Raw genomic sequence first — 16,265 nt, 5'->3', positions numbered from 1 at the left:
GAGCGCCCTGTGCTTGCTGGGGGGCGGTGACAGGGTGCTCTGCCCCCGCTTCCAGCCCCGCTCCTCTGGCACGGCCGGCTGGGATGGGGGCGGCTCCATCCCCGCATCCCCCCGCGGCTCCCGGGCCTCCAGCCCCATCACAAAGTCCTCCAGGCCCAGGATGGCGTCGGCGGTCTCGAGGACGCTGCAGTCGGGGCCGAGCAGCTCCTCGGGCAGCGAGAGCCAGGCCAAGTCACGGCTTCAGTCCAGGCTCCGCATCACAGCTGATGAGGTCACAATGGCCACAGTGGGGTCTCTGTTGCTGGGGCGCACTGGGGGCCACTTGAGCTCCACTTGCTGAGAGCTGCACTGGTGTCCTGGGGGAATCTGACCCCTGATTGCTCTGGAGGGTCGACTGACCTCAAAACCAGTGACCGACGTGAGGATGAACCCGAGTGGGGGCTACAACACGTCCCTTCTGGAAGAGTTACAGGTACCACAGCCGGGGCTCTGCCGAGGGGCTGATCATCCCCCAGCCAGGGGGAGAACTCTCCCCAAAATCCCATTGGCATTTCCTCGGTGCACAGGAGGGCGATGCTTTGCGCCAGGGAGGGCTGCCGGGGCTGGTGTCGCTGGTTGGAGCCCAGAGGAAAAGTGGTTTCTAAGACACTTTCCCCATGTCACCCAGGGGCGTTTGAAAGCGGCGACTCCCAAATCGCTCCGTTTCTGCCCACTCCAAAACCCATGTAACACACTTGAGCTTGTGATTTTATTTAAATTGCTTTTTTTTAATTTAAATTGTGATTTAAAGCAATTTTATTAAGCCCTTTCATCCCATGGTTTTTCCAAGGTCAGGGTTTGGGGTTTTCTTGACAAATCCAGAGGGGAGCAGGATGCGTTGCTCGGAAGGGACAGAGGGTGGTGGGGGCTGTCATCGGAGAGAGGGCACGATAATCTGGGTGCCGGGAAACATGGGCAAATCCCTGGAGCTGGCAGGGAGGTAGCAACAAGTTGGCTCTGAAATTAGTACTCAGGAACTAATGAGCAAACTCATCACCAGACAGGAGCGCTTGTTCCTGTTGCCCATCAGGTTAACCGGTGCCACCAAGTGCTTCCAGGAGGCCCTTTCACAGTCACAGTTGTGACCTGAGTGTGAGACCCAGTGGCTGGGATTTTCTTGCTTTGAATACGATAACCCTGGCAATGCCCTTCCCCAGCCCCGGTGGCAAGGGGAAAGAGAAGCCAAAGGACTTATTTCTGTTTGCCCCTGTAGTTCTCCTTCAGCTTTTAAGGCACAACTGCTCTTCATGCAGCACCAGCAGTGGTACTTCAGGCGAGGAGGGCATCAGCTCTCAGCCCTTGGGTTTTGTAAGGAGAAAATCGGTGTGTTTGGTGGGAAGTGCCCTTGCAGCAAGGGAAGCTGGAGCCTTGTAGGGCTGAAGATGAAGTTTTGTCCTTACAGGCTCTTGGGGGCCTTTGGAGGTTGTTGGTGGCCATGTCCTGTGGCCAAGGGCCAGCTAGTGAGTCCTGCAGGTATCGCCTTTGGAGACTGTAACCTGCTGTGATAAAAAGTGCAGGGTTTGGGTTTTTTTTCCCCCCAGTTTGGAAATCCCTCTTTGTTTGTTTTTAGAAAGGAATGACAAGAAGGAAGCAGGAGGTTTGTTTTTCTGGTCTGAAACCCTCAGCTCTCCTCCCTTGTAGTAAATACTTCCCGACTCACGTTGTGTAAAACAGAGGTGATGTTATGAGCTGTTTTATTTCAGTATGGGAAGAAAAAAGCTCCTACAAGTCCGTGTTTTTAGGGCTGTGCCTGGAGGAGGAGGCACGCAGAGGCCTTGTGGACTTGCGTGGAGGCCAGGGTGGATGATGGGTGGGAGGATGTAAGGGAGCTCCACACACCCAGCCCCAACTTGTACCTTCTTCTCATTGCTATCCAGAGACACGACGAGGAGGCAGTGATTGACCAGGGAAGAGTGAGCAACCTTGTCAATATTCACTATGAGAGGGAGGATTTGGAAGGTGAGTCTCTGCAAGTGCTGTGCTTCTGAATAAAGTAGCACAGTTCTTTTCACAGAATTTACTATTATGGCTTTTTTAACAAAGGGAAAAAAGCCCCTGCAGAGGCCATGGTGTGAGTTTTAAATGACCCAGAGCCATCACTTGTTGCTTAGTTGTTGCAAAGCTCGGATAAAATAAACCTCGATAAAAGGGTGGGTCTGTGACATTCAGGGATCCAGTGAAAATCACAAAATTAAGCGAAGTTGGTGTTTCCTCCTGGGATAGCTGCACTGTTTTAACTGTGATGTCTGCGTCAACCATCCCACAATAGTGAGAACACTGCAAATGCTGCTTTTTCTCAGGCCGCTGGACCCTGCCCATGGGCATGTGGATGCCGCTGGTGAGGCGGAGCCACCGGCATCACCGACGCCACAGCCAGAAGCATCGGAAACGGGAGCGGGAGAAGGACTCTGCCCCAACGGAGCCGGTCTACCACTGTAAGTCCCGCCGTGGCCTTCATTAAGCTCCTCAGCGCTATGTGGGTGCTGGGGTCCATGTGGCTAGCTGGAGTGACTTGTTGTTCTTCCGAGGGAAAGGGGCATTATTTAGCAATACTCCCTTTTCCCAAACTTTTCTCAGATTTTTTCTCTTTAAGGCAGTTAAATGCATAATGGAATTAGGGTCACCTTCCTTAGAGGGATCCTGGCTTTAAGAATAGAAATGTGGGGAAGGAAAACTGCCCATCCCTATGCAGAGGTGGAATCGAAGCTTCTCCTTCTCCGAGGCTCTGTGCAAGCCTGGCCAGAGCCAGGGGAGAGGGCCTAGCCCAATATTTGTGGCTGAACTGGTGCTGATCCGATGACCACTTTGCATGTGAGCGTGACGCGCCGTATTCAAGTGCAGTAACGGGACGGGCCTTTGTCTTCTACCCCCAGACACCCCATCCCAGCGGGTGCAGTTCATCCTGGGGACTGAGGAGGACGAGCAGCACGTCCCCCATGACTTGTTCACCGAGCTGGATGAGATCTGCGTGAAAGAGGGTGAAGGTGCCACGTGGAAGGAAACAGCAAGGTAAGTCTCTGCTGCTGGCTGCGGTAGGAGAGGAGTCCCCGTGCCGACAGCGCCAGCGGGCTCTGCTTTCTGCTCTGTGGGAGGCAAGGCTTTGCAGCTGCAGGTGATGCTGTGAGGAGCTCTCGGCGCCCCACAGCTCGATCCCAGGAGCTGCAGGGCTGGGGCTGTTTTCTTGCAATGGGGCTGACGGTGCTCGATGTCTGCAGGTGGCTGAAGTTTGAGGAGGACGTGGAAGATGGTGGCGAGCGCTGGAGCAAGCCCTATGTGGGAACGGTGTCCTTGCAGAGCCTCTTTGCGCTGAGGAGCTACATCCGCAATGGCACGGTGCTGCTGGACATTTGTGCCAACAGCATCGAAGAGATCGCAGGTACCGTGGGCGCGGCGAGTTGCAGTCGATCGGCCAAGGCAACTCTGGCAAAGACTGTGCCGTAGGTTGCTTATAAGTTGGTTAACTGTGTAGAGTCAGACAGAACGGCCAGACGTGGCAAGAGAATTGCATTATTTAGAATGGGAAATAATTACCTTAGTGAAGTCATGAATAAGCATTCTGATGATGTTTTTTTAGCAAAAGAAAATTCTTGCTGTGGCTGCAAAGGGTGAACTGTGTTAAAACATCTTGCTAAGCAAGGCTGAGCCCGCGTTAGGGTATCCTGCGTGGCATGGGCCTCCCCGGGGTCTTCGGGGGTCAGGACTTGTGGGGGTTTCTGCTCAGATGGCTTAATTTCCCTTTGCCATCCCCAGATGTGATCCTGTGCCAGCAAGAACAGTCCACGGAGTTTGACGAACACATGCGGGCGAAGGTTCGAGAGGTTCTTTTGAAGAAGCATCACCATCAGGACAAGAACAAAGGAAACAAGTTTTCTGACATTGTCCACTTCTTTGCTGACGAGAGCAAGAAGCCGCCAGACCTGCATGTCCTCGACAAGACAGGTGAGGGTTCCTGCAGGGCTTCGGCCCCATTAGACTGTTCCTGGCAAAGGGGAAACATCCCAGTTGCGCTGCGTCTGTCTTTCTGACTGTTTTTCTTTTTCCTACCAGCCCAAACACTCACCCCCCTTCCTTCTGCCACAGCTGCAGAAGCTAAAATTGGGGTGAACCAAGAGACCAGCACAATGGGTTTAAGCAAGGTGAGACACTTGTAACTTTCTTATGCTTTTGGGGCCAGATTTGCTCTTGCAAACTTGGCTGCAGAGTTCTGTGGGCTTTGTTTTGGGGGTAATTGCCTGAAAATTGCTTGTTGTGCCCAGGCGGAGCTGCACTTCATGAAGAAAATTCCTGTTGGCGCTGAAGTGTCCAACGTGCTTGTAGGAGAGCTGGATTTCCTTCAGCAGCCCATCATGGCATTTGTCCGCCTGACCCCGGCTGTCCTCCTCTCTGGCATGACAGAAGTTCCCATCCCGACAAGGTCTGAATGAGAAGCTGAGAATTTTATTTAAAAAAACCCAGCAAAACAATATCAGATTGCATGCATCAGTTTGGTGTCCCAAGGGAACAAGGCCAGCGGGAGCAAGCACGTTTCTCCCCTGCACATCTCCTCACCATTGTTTCTCTCTTCCCTGCTGTATCTTTTAAACCCACTGGCCAATTTTAATGACAGTTGGCCGAAAAGTTAGATTTGGGATGGGTTTTGGTGAATGTCAAATTCACCACAGAGTTGGTGAGCCTACGAGACCCCTCTCAAACTGTGCTCTGGGCTGGGAGCTCCCAGGGGTTTGCTTGGGTGGCCTTTGACCAAGGGCACGTTCGTCTCTCTCATGTTGTTTTTCTTGCCCAGGTTCCTGTTTGTTTTGCTCGGACCAGAAGGAAACAGCCATCACTACCATGAGATCGGCAGGTCCATGGCTACCCTCATGACGGACGAGGTGCGACGAGATAAGAGAGATCTCCGGGTCACTTTTGGCTTTCTTCCCCTCTCCCTGTCTCTGTAGTAGTGAGGAAGAGGATTTGCTGTCCCGCAGCTCTCCAAATAGCCCACCCCTCGTTCTCAGCCCAAAGCAAACACGCACATTTGCTAGAGGCTGAAATCCCACCCGGGGTGCATCCTGCACCTCGTCCTTCTCCCCGGGGGTTACCAGCGTGCTGTCCCCAGTGGCTGGCATTGCGAGGGCCAGGAAAACTTGCCTTGCTCCTGAAGGAAAAGGCTGTGGTGTGTGCCATGGGGGGCGGGGCCTCGTGCAGATACCTGGATGCACAGATTTTTCCTTTGTGGGGAATATTTCCTGCCATTTGCAGGGGAAAATGACCTTGCGTTTAGCCAAGAGCTGATTGCACTGCTCAGGCTGTCCGAGATGGGTTGTCCTCTCACCAGGTTGTCTCTTCTTGGCAGGTTTTCCATGACGTGGCCTATAAAGCCCAGAACCGGGCTGACCTCGTGGCCGGCATCGACGAGTTCCTGGATCAGGTCACGGTCTTGCCACCAGGAGAGTGGGATCCATCGATCCGAATCGAGCCCCCCCAAAACGTCCCTTCACAGGTGGGTGCTGCGGCACAGGGAGGCACGAGAGGGCCAGGCAGGACGGCAGCCTGGCTGGGGATGCTGCTCACGGCCCGAATTCCCAGGGTCCAGTTTGACGCAGTCACATTCCCAGAGCAGAAGCAAGGCAAGCCAGGGCTTGCAAATCCATCCCTTTATCCTACTCCCATTTCAACAGCAAAAAAGGATGATGTCAGGAGCTGCCGATGACAGTGCTCACAGCAAGGTGGAGAAACACAGCGGTCCTGAACTGGAGCAAACGGGAAGGTGTGAGCTTTATTTGTTTGTTTGTTTGTTTGTTTTCTGTTTGCCTCTCAAACCTGAGCAGGTACCTTCCCTTCTAGCAGGTTCCTGGGGTTAGATGGCTGAGTGAAGGGGCTCCACGTTACCAGCGTGGTCCCCTGGGCTGGGCAGGTGGGAGATCTGGGCAGCTGGGCACAGCCACAGCATCACTGCACACAGGTTTTCCTGATTTGGGGTGGAAGCAGATGTGTAAGTGCCTCCAGGTAGAGCTCTGCTGCTTCCCAAAGCAAGGGACTGTTGCAGTAAGAGGGGATAGGCTCTCAGGTTGGGTCCTTTGTCTTTTGGTTGGAGGGGTGTGTTTGAGGGCCTGTTTCTGCTGGGTATGAAATGGGAGGAGGCAAGTGCTTCTGTGGAGCAGCGCCTGTGAGGGCCCTTCTTCAGCAGAGCAAACTCCGTGTGTTCTTCCGCGAGAACAGTCTATATTTTTATTGTCCGTTCCTCCAGGCTCTTTGGAGGTTTGATCCGGGATGTGAAGAGGAAAGCCCCGTGGTTCTGGAGCGACTTTCGGGACGGACTGAGGCTGCAGTGTCTGGCGTCCTTCCTCTTCCTCTACTGTGCCTGCATGTCCCCCATCATCACCTTCGGGGGGCTGCTGGGGGAGGCGACCGACGGCCACATCGTGAGCACCTCTCTCTTGGGTGGCACAGGGGAGGGTAACACTCGTGCAAAAGACCTTGCTGCAGTGAATTTGCTCTGGTTTGTTTTGGTTTTTTTTTCCCCTCATGATTTATTCCCTGACTGCTGCCTTCCTTCCCCGGACAGAGTGCCATGGAGTCGCTGCTGGGCGCATCCATGACCGGCGTGGCGTATTCCCTCTTTGCCGGCCAACCTCTCACCATCCTCGGCAGCACCGGACCCGTCCTTGTCTTTGAGAAGATCCTCTACAAATTCTGCAAGTAAGGCTGCCTGCTGCTGCTGGGTGCTGCCAGAGTCTTCAGAAGGCAGCAGTGATGGAGAAACGATGTTTTTCTTCTTTTTTTCGGTGGTAGTTGTTAGATTTGTCTTCTGTGTCCAAGACATTGCCTGCTGCTGCTGCTATAGTATGTGATGGTGCAAGAGCCCTCAGCCTCTGAGGGATGGATGGGGGCGTTTGGGATTTCAAGGGTTGAAGTACAGCAGTGGCAGGAGGAGAAGCCACAAGAATGTGGATGCCCAAGATGGGCTGCACAAGGAAGATGAGACAAATCAGTCTGGTTTGGGAAGGAGGGAAGACTTGCTTTTCTCCGAGTCCAAAAGCAGGCACTTCCTAGCCTGGATTTTGCAGGGAGAAGAAAGACATTTTTCCCAAATATCCAAATAGCTTTTCTGTGTTTGTCCATCAGGGAGATGGGGGAGAACACCATCTTGCACACCAGCTGCAATTAGCCTCAATTAGATGAGTACTAAATGATGATAATGAAATAACTGGCCTCTCCTCCTGCAGCCCCCTACCCTGCACTGCAGCACCAAGGCAGTCTGTGGTAGTACGTGGAAACTGCATTTACCCTCCACAGCCTTGATGGGCTCCTAAATTGCTTCCCCCTTCACGGGAAGGCCTGGCTTGGAGCCTCGTGCTGGCCTTCCCACCCTTGGTGTCATTTTGGTTTCCCAGGGACTACGCGCTCTCCTATCTCTCTCTGCGGGCGTGCATTGGGCTGTGGACTGCCTTCTTCTGCATAGTGCTGGTGGCCACCGATGCCAGCTCTCTGGTGTGCTACATCACCCGCTTCACCGAAGAAGCCTTCGCCTCCCTCATCTGCTTCATCTTCATCTACGAGGCTCTGGAGAAGCTGAGTCACCTGTGGGAGATCTACCCTGTGCACATGAACAGCAAGCTTGACTTGCTCACCACCTACTAGTGGGTTTTTCCTCCTAAAACATGGCTGCCCCTTGGCAGGAGCCCAGGGCTACACCTTCACTGCCTTCCCCTGACCCCTCTCTTGGCCTATTTCCTCCCAGCTGTAAGTGTGAGGCACCGACCCATCCCAGCAATGAAACCCTGCGCTTCTGGGAGAGCAACAACATCACTGTGTCTGGCATCGCCTGGGAAAACCTCACGGTGACTGTAAGTGCCCTGAGCCACTGCTGGGGGAAGGGACGATTTGTCTCTTACCCTTTCCTGCCATGGCTCTCTTAGACCTCCTTCCCCCTTCCCTCTTTCTCTATCCCCAAGAGTTTCCAGTGTTTCCTTCCCCTCTGGTGTCTTCTTCAGCCACGGCTACCTGCCATTCTGGGGGAGGATGTGCCGTGACTCTGTGTTATGGTGTCCCATCACATCCCATCTCTCCACTCTCCTCTCTGTGTTCCATGTGTCACTCGTTCACCTGCTGCTGCTCATTAACTATAAATCTCCAGCAGCAGCAGCAGCAGTCACAGGACCTTTGACCACGATCCTCAAATCCCGCTTGTTATCCCAGGTTTCCTTGCCGCACGTGCACTGCGTGTCCTGACGCTCTGTTTCTCCAGGAATGTCGGTATTTGCATGGAGAGTTTCAAGGATCTGCCTGTGGACACAACGGCCCCTACGCACCCAATGTCCTCTTCTGGTGCTGCATCCTCTTCTTCTCCACCTTTGCACTGTCGAGCTTCTTGAAGAAGTTTAAAACCAGCCGTTACTTCCCAACCAGAGTAAGCAAAAGATGGTGGCCTGCAGCAGTTTCCATGCTCATTTCCCAAAATGGCTTTCCTGGAGCACTGAGCAGTGTTTGCCAGCACTTGGTCAAGCTGGGAAACACCGACCTTGGAGACCGAGCTCTCCATCAGCTGCCATGTCCCTCACTCATTTCCATGAGTGCAAAGCCATTGTAGCATTTCCCACCTGCCTTGCGACCTGCCCCAGAGTGATTTTTTGATCATGCAGTGGGAAATCAGGTCTTCCAAAGCGTTGGGTTTTTTCCCCCCTTCTGTGCATCATGTGCTCAAGGGGAAAGTTGGTTCAAATGAGGAACAAATGGTGCTTCAGTGCCTTATTCCCGTTGTAGCGGTGAGCGTGGCTGTAGCGGCAGACATCCATTTCCTTATTTCTTGATTTTTTTTTTTTTTTTTTGGATGGTCTGAATTCAAACAACCCTTTTCCACCCAATTAAGCACCAGATCTCCCAGGGACAAACACAGCAGCAGCAGCAGCACCTAACCAAGGGATCTGGCTGCATGTCTGCAGAGGTGGTGGGGGGTGCGCGTTGTTAACCAACCTTCACGTTGTTGATGTCCCCAACTCTTCCACCTCGTGTTAGGGCCCCGTTTGCAATGCCCCTCTCAGCTCTGGTTCTTGCTCCAGGTACGGTCCACAGTAAGTGACTTTGCTGTTCTCCTCACCATCGTCATCATGGTGCTCATGGACTTCATGGTTGGGATCCCATCCCCAAAGCTCCACGTCCCCCATATGTTCAAGGTAATGGAGGGGTTTGGCTTGGAGCTGGTTTCAGCTCTTGGGGATGCCCCAAGGGGATGTCGGGGCAGGGCAGGTCTGAGTCTGGAGGAGGTGCTGGTGGTGTGACCATCTCTTCTTCCACCTCTGAACGCATCGTTTCCTTCTGGAAATGAGAAGGCAGCCCCAAAGTAGATACCTACAGGAGAAGTATCTGTAGGTGCTTGCACAGAGGACGCTGGCACTCTGAACCCCACGGGAGAGGGTGACATGAAGCCAGTGCTGGGGGATGCTCTGACACAGGCAGGGAGGGAAAATCAAAGCCAGTGAAGGGGCTGGGCTGGGAGATGATGCTGAGGTATGAGCTTTGTTTGCAGCCTACCAGAGACGACCGCGGGTGGTTCATCAACCCCATAGGACCCAACCCTTGGTGGACGGTGTTGGCTGCGCTCATCCCAGCTCTGCTCTGCACCATCTTGATCTTCATGGACCAGCAGATCACTGCTGTTATTGTGAACAGGAAGGAGCACAGGCTGAAGGTAAGGGGCTGCAAGAGAGGGGCTTGTGCTCAAGTAGGGTTTGAGCCTGACTTGTGACGTTGTCCTTGCTCTTGTGCCGCGGGGTGCTGTATCTCATGTTTTGCTCCCTGCAGAAAGGATGCGGGTACCACCTGGACCTTTTCATCGTGGCCGTGATGCTCGGGGTCTGCTCAGTGATGGGGCTGCCCTGGTTTGTGGCTGCGACTGTCCTGTCCATCACCCACGTGAACAGCCTCAAAGTAGAGTCCGAGTGCTCAGCTCCAGGAGAACAACCCCAGTTTCTGGGGATACGAGAGCAGAGGGTCACTGGCTTGATGATCTTCGTGCTCATGGGCTGCTCCGTCTTCTTCACTTCTCTGTTAAAGGTGAGAGGAAAATGCAAAACACCCAACCACCGTGAGCTTTTTGGGGGTTATGCACAAGAAGTCCCCTCTCTGCAGGGCTGAGTGATTGTGGAGCAGAGGAGGAGGTGATCCCAGACCTTGGGGCTTGACCTGCAGTAGGAACCAGCCTCGGCCACGCTTTCCAGCCCTTCAGAGCCCTGTTTGCTGTGCTCGAGGCAAGCGAGCAATGCAGCGGCTTTAACTTTCAGGCATCTTTCAGGCCCACCTGTTGTTTATGGGTTGCAACTAAGGGTATTCAGAGCAGGACATCTGCTCTCTTTCAAACAGGCAGTACTTCACTGGTTGCAGTTTGCTGCTCCCAATGCCCCAAAACTGCCGTTGCCAGTAGCTGAACACACTGACATCGTCCCCATGGTCTCCCTCACACAAAGTGATCTCATCTCGAGGCTGAAAGCAGGCACGTCACTTTTGCATGTTGCCACAAGCATATGTAGAAACAGAACATGGCATATGGTAGCATGGGTGAAGTCACCTCTTTTCCTCCAACCTTTCGGGAAAAGAGGATTATTCTCATGAAAGAACTCCAAGGTTCAGCCTAAAGCAGAGCATTAGCTCACTTGCACACACAGAATCTCTGAGGGGGAGAATCCGACACACCTCTAACCCTGTGGAAAGTGGAAACCTGTAGGCAATTTTAGGCAGTGCCTGTAGAAGAGAGAGATAATACTGAAAATGCAATTTAACACCCCAAATGATTGCATTCTTTGTTTTCAGTTTATACCAATGCCGGTGCTTTATGGTGTTTTTCTCTACATGGGCGTGTCGTTGCTCAGAGGCATTCAGGTATGGACTCTTGTGCAGCATGCCGGCTCCCTGGTATTTCACCTCTGTAGAAGCAGGAAAAAAGCAGCAGTGTGGGAAAAAACCTCTCCAAAAGCGAGCAATGACAATCTTTGGTGTAAGGGAAAGATTGGTGGAGGCACAGCAGGTATAGAGGGCTGGGAGGGGCAGGCGGGTTCAGTGCTCTCTGTTACACAGTTTAGAGCAGGTCAGTGTTTGGTTCTGTGAAAATGGGGGAATTCAGTGCAAATGGGCAGTTTCTCCCACTGGTGGAAATCCTTGCTGGGGGATTCAGTGGGCCACAAAAGGCTGCTAATAGACCAGCGTGGAGTAACAGCAATTTGGTGGGCAGCCCTCATGGGCAAGCTGGTTTATAGACGGAGCGAAGGGAAAATGAGTGCTGCTCCCAGGAGGAACATAGTGGGATCCAGGATTTCTCACTGCAGGTGAGGTCCTGAAAACGCCTCCCACATCTCAACAGGGCCAGAAACTTCCCGCAGTCCCAAGGTGGCCACTTGTCGCTTTTATTTTGCAGTTCTTTGACCGCCTGAAGCTGTTCTGGATGCCGGCAAAACACCAACCGGATTTCCTCTACCTGCGGCACGTCCCCTTGAGAAAGGTGCATCTCTTCACCATGATCCAGCTGATCTGCCTCGTCCTGCTCTGGGCCATCAAGGTGTCCCGCGTCGCCATCATCTTCCCCATGATGGTAAGAGCCGGTGCCGCCGGGCAGCGGGATGTTTGCAGCGCTGGAGGGAGATGTAGCCTCATCTCTGGCCTCACTGCTTCTTCCCTCTGACTCGTGAAGGTTTTGGCTCTCATTTTTGTCCGGAAGATGATGGATTTCTGCTTCTCGAAGCGAGAGCTCAGCTTTCTGGATGACCTTATGCCAGAAAGCAAGTCGTTGGATGGTGCCAAGAATGAAGCTGAAGGAGAAGAGGTAACACTTGCTGGGGGCTGGGGCTGGACATCACCCTCAGGCTGTGAGATCGCCTGTTTCTATCACAGCTTGTCTTGAAATGTTGGGGGAAGGTCAGGACTCAGCAGAAATAGATCCTAATAGCCTGGATCCCACATTGCAACCTTTCTTCCTAAATTAGGAGGGAGCTTAACACTTGAATTGAGGTATAATCTTTTAAATGAATTATTTATAACAAAGATGATTGTTATGGAAAGCTTTGCCCATAATGGTGTTTTTAACCTCCAGTCTTTGGAGTGAAAAGACTTTACCCTGCTGCACTCACAGCTAAAGCTGCCAAGGGTCAGAAGGAGAGGGCAGCAGGCACTGGTTTTGCTGGGTGTTTAGTTTACGCCCACTTGGGTCAAAGACAGAGAACTTGATTTGTCCCTCTTACACCAGCAGCCCCAGAAGATGATGGAAGCTGCTGCTACAAAGTCAGTTCAGCTAAAGCTGGGGAAGACAAGGGACTCAGCTACCCCAAAGGAGAGCAGTGACAGGTAAAGCCCTGCCTGGCGCCACGACCCACAGCAAGATTGGTTGGAGGATGTTTGGAGAGATTTCCCCCCTTGTATATTTATGGAGCATCCCATATAAAGCAGCAGTCAGCTTGGTGGGAAATGCCAGTTTAGGGGCAGGGCTGCAGGAGGTGATGGCAAAGCTCTGACCCCAAGCAGAGTGGCTGCTCAAGTCACACGTTTGACCCCAAAACTGGCCTCATCAGAGACTTGACAGTGGCTGGAGATCCTCACGCTTAACAATGAGGAGTTGCAGGCACGATCCGTACCAGCGGTGGCGGCTTAGGAGCCCACTGCAGGGCCAAACACCGGCAAGAGCCTTTGCTGGAGCTGTTGCTCTGCAGCTCTCTGGTTTGCCTCCCCAAACTACTCAGCCAGCACAACCTCCTGTGCTTATGCTGAGCTTTGGTTCTCTGCCCGCCCTGTGCCTCATGCTGCTGCGCTTGATGGCGTAAGTTCCTGTCCTCACGGGTTGCTGTGTGAAATATTTCTTGCAGGGCGGCTCCTGGCACATTTGATATCTGGAATGACACGTACAAACCCACCGTGTAACGCCCACAGGGGCAGGCAGGACCCTGACCCGCCGGGGGAGCAGGACGCGGACGATGGGGATGCACCCATGGACATGGCACAGATAACAAAACAGTTGATGATGCACCTTGTTGTAGGGTCTCTGGTGTGCAGCGGGCCCTGGGGGAGTGAGATCCCACACACAATTCCCGGGGGTCCCCAGGCTGCCGGGCCCCTGCCGGCCCCACTGGTGGGAGCTGCCCGACGCTTCCCTAGGGGGGCAGAACGTGAGCTGGGAGAGAGGGTTTGTCAGGGCTGGGGCTGGTGCCCAGAAAGCGGGTTCGTCGCCCACTGGGCAACAAGTCAATAATCCCACACATTTATTGTAGGCTTGCGCAAGCCTGGGGGCTCGGCACTTTCCCACAAATCAAGCACCCCAACGGGTCTCTTCCTGCTAGAATTATACACAGAACTTGCAGAGTTAGTAATCTCCCAAGCCCATCCTCTCTAGGAGGATGGGTTAGTAATTTACATACAACTATAACACTGCTGACACAAGACTTCTACTCTACGCATGTTCAGGGGAAGGGTCTTCACCTGGCCAAGGGTCTGCTTGACCTACAGGCAGGATGTTTAGTATTCTCGTGAGGGCAGTTCAGTGAAGGATACCCGGACCTTGAGTTTGCTTGCCCAGTTGGCAATGTACACCCTTCAAGGTCAAACGGCTCCAGTCTGTCCTGGCTCAAAGGCAGCTGTCGACTTGTTCTGCTGATGAGGGATGACTTTGGCTTTAACACGGCCAAAGGACATCTTGCTTGACCTAAGCATGGCTACGCCGTGCTTAAAGTTTAATCTTCAAGACCACTGCTTTAAAAACAGGGAAAAGATCATGTCTCAATTAGAAAATAGTTTGCTGAGAACCAGACAGAATCTGGGCAGTGATACTGCTTGGTGGATGCTGGAGTATCTGCCGTACATCTCTGAGTGCACAGGGGACTGTCGACAGGTTCTGTAAGAAACAACTGTTTTCAAAAAGACTTCTTCATAGAAAAAGTTGGCTCCGTGCTTAAAGGGGAAATCCCCATAGTACGTTTCTTCTGTCATTCTGACAGATTTGACTGTTTCCAAGAAGAGATGGCTCCTTCCTCTGAAAGGGAAAAGATCCATAATGCTACTGTTTGACTCCAATGGATAAAACAATTTGCTAGCCTACAGTTTCAATTCATTGCAACTCCACCACTTTCTCCATCTTAAAATGCAAAGCCTCTAAGAGGAAAGGATTGGGATTGCCATCTCAATGCCCAGGGGAAGGACACCGGCAATTGACACTTCATGATTAACCGAGAACAGATAAGGAAGACTTAATGCCTGCAGGCCACTGACCCACCCTCCTGCCATTTTCTGGGACAGGAAAAGGTAAAGGGGAGAGTTGCAGGAAAGCCAGATGTGATGGTTTGACTCTGGCTAAATGCCAGGTATCCACCAAGTCGCTCTATCACTTCCCCCCCTCCCCCTTCCCCTTGTTTTCTCAATAGGGTAAAGAGGGGAAAGAAGATAAACTAACCCTTGTGGGTGAAACAAATGCAGGTTTAATATAAGAAAAGCGAAGCAAAAGTACGCGCGCGGAAGCAAAAGCAAACAGATTTAGTCTCTACTTCCCATGGACAGGCGATGTTGGGCCTTCTCAGGAAGCAGGGCTCCAATACACGTAGTAATACATGCTGACCCAGCCCCTGCCTCCTTTCTCCCAGCTTTATACTGAGCAGACGTCATATGGTATGGAATATCCCTTTGGTCGGTTCGGGTCAGCTGTCCTGGCTGTGTCCCCTCCCAAGATCTTGCCCACCCCATCCCACTGGGGGAAATATCAGAAAGAGCCTTGGTGCTGTGTAAGCACTGCTCAGCAGTAGCCACAACGCCAGGGTGCTATCAACACCCTGCCAGCTCCCAGCATAAACCACAGCACCGTGAGGGCTGCTATAGGGGAAAACCAATTCCAGCTCAGCCAGACCCAGTACACCAGAACAGACAGGTGGGCAGAGACTAAGGCTCTGAACAGCTCCTGACAGAGCCTCTTGGGCCTTTCTCATCTAGAAATTAAGGACTCACAGGCAGGATAAACAGACTGTTACGTGGGTTGAAAATTTTCTGGACTACCAGGCTCAAAAAATGACTGACAGCAGGACACTTGGCCAGCGGCTATAACACGCGGAGCACCCCGAGGACAGGTGCTGGGGCCCACACGGCTCAGCATTTTCACTAGTTGGTGGCTTGGTGACACCCAGCACAGCCGGAGCAAACTGACAGGTGACTGGCTCTTTAAAGAAACTCCAGGACCTTAACAGAGACCTCTGTGACCTGGAGGGTGAGGCAGGATCCAGTTCATGGAGCTCAACAAGGAGATGTGCCACGTTCTGCAGCAAGGCTAAAACAAACCCAGGCACTGGTACTGTTACCTGAAAAGCGGCTTCGTGCCCGGCATGCAGTAACCCGATCTGGGCACGCTCAGCAGGGATGGTGGGATTATTCAGGCCTGGGTGCTGGGTGGACTTTTCCACAAATCAAGCTCACCAATTGCACTTTTTCATGCTCCTTTTATACACAACAATCAGAAGCTAGTACTTTTCCATAACACGCCTACTAGGTACTGATTGGTTAGTCATTGTCATACAATTACAATAAAGCTCACCTAACACTTCTAATGCTACTAACGCTCAGGGGAAGGGTCTTAACGTGGGCAGGGGTCTTTTTGACCTGTGGGTGTGTTTTTTAGTATTATAATGAAGGTAGTTCACTTCCAGGACACTCCAAAGTTGGTTTCATTGCCAAGTTAACCGATCAATTAATGACTTTGTCAGGCTGTCAAACAACTCCTTCTCAGCACAATTCTATACATTGTCCTTATGGCCCAGGACCTTCTAGTTATTTTCCCGGGTATGGAGAACAAAGCCTGTTCTTTACAAATTTCAGGGTCTCACCTGACCGATCTCACTGTTATCCCCAGGTGTGCAGGAGCTACAGCTACTACCATAATCATCGACCATGGAATTTAGTAAAGATGAAGTACACTGTATCACCAGCAGAACAGGCACAGGGAAATACCTGATGCCCAGGAAACCAACAGCTGCCGATGTTTTTGCCATGAAAGGCTGGAAGCACTAAACCACTGAAAGTCAGACTGAGGAGTTTTCTTGCCTTTTGATGTTTGAGGCTCTTTCAAAGAGCACCCCAGGATGACACACCCCCCACACCTCTGCAGACATGCAGCCAGATCCCTTGGTTAGGTGCTGCTGCTGCTGCTGTGTTTGTCCCTGGGAGATCTGGTGCTTAATTGGGTGGAAAAGGGTTGTTTGAATTCAGACCATCCAAAAAAAAAAAAAAAAAAA

General features: G+C 52.4%; 1 protein-coding gene across 1 annotated transcript; it reads left to right on the top strand.

Moving 5' to 3' along the window:
- Positions 1-160: 160 nt before the first annotated feature.
- Positions 161-13,039, top strand: LOC113490837 (electroneutral sodium bicarbonate exchanger 1-like). The gene is made up of 25 exons (XM_026867433.1): positions 161-286; positions 389-472; positions 1,782-1,998; positions 2,340-2,474; positions 2,913-3,048; positions 3,255-3,415; positions 3,790-3,978; positions 4,120-4,175; positions 4,296-4,453; positions 4,823-4,910; positions 5,375-5,521; positions 5,700-5,788; positions 6,269-6,443; positions 6,587-6,720; positions 7,416-7,661; positions 7,763-7,868; positions 8,270-8,431; positions 9,081-9,194; positions 9,548-9,709; positions 9,823-10,074; positions 10,828-10,896; positions 11,429-11,602; positions 11,702-11,833; positions 12,254-12,351; positions 12,867-13,039. Exons 1-25 carry the CDS (start codon positions 161-163, stop codon positions 12,919-12,921), a joined length of 3,465 nt encoding a protein of 1,154 aa, XP_026723234.1. The 3' UTR covers positions 12,922-13,039.
- Positions 13,040-16,265: the final 3,226 nt, after the last annotated feature.

This window comes from Athene cunicularia, unplaced genomic scaffold (assembly GCF_003259725.1).
Source record: "Athene cunicularia isolate RWA unplaced genomic scaffold, athCun1 SCF_37, whole genome shotgun sequence".
NCBI lineage: Eukaryota > Metazoa > Chordata > Aves > Strigiformes > Strigidae > Athene > Athene cunicularia.
The sequence above is the reverse complement of the archived record's forward strand: the minus strand, read 5'-3'. Positions and strand labels throughout refer to the sequence as shown.

Coding starts and splice junctions, on each gene's coding strand:
- LOC113490837 (XM_026867433.1), top strand. CDS start 161: ATGGCGTCGGCGGTCTCGAGGACGCTGCAGTCGGGGCCGAGCAGCTCC. Junction 10,075..10,827: donor TCTTCACTTCTCTGTTAAAG/GTGAGAGGAAAA, acceptor CTTTGTTTTCAG/TTTATACCAATGCCGGTGCT. Junction 11,834..12,253: donor ATGAAGCTGAAGGAGAAGAG/GTAACACTTGCT, acceptor CTCTTACACCAG/CAGCCCCAGAAGATGATGGA.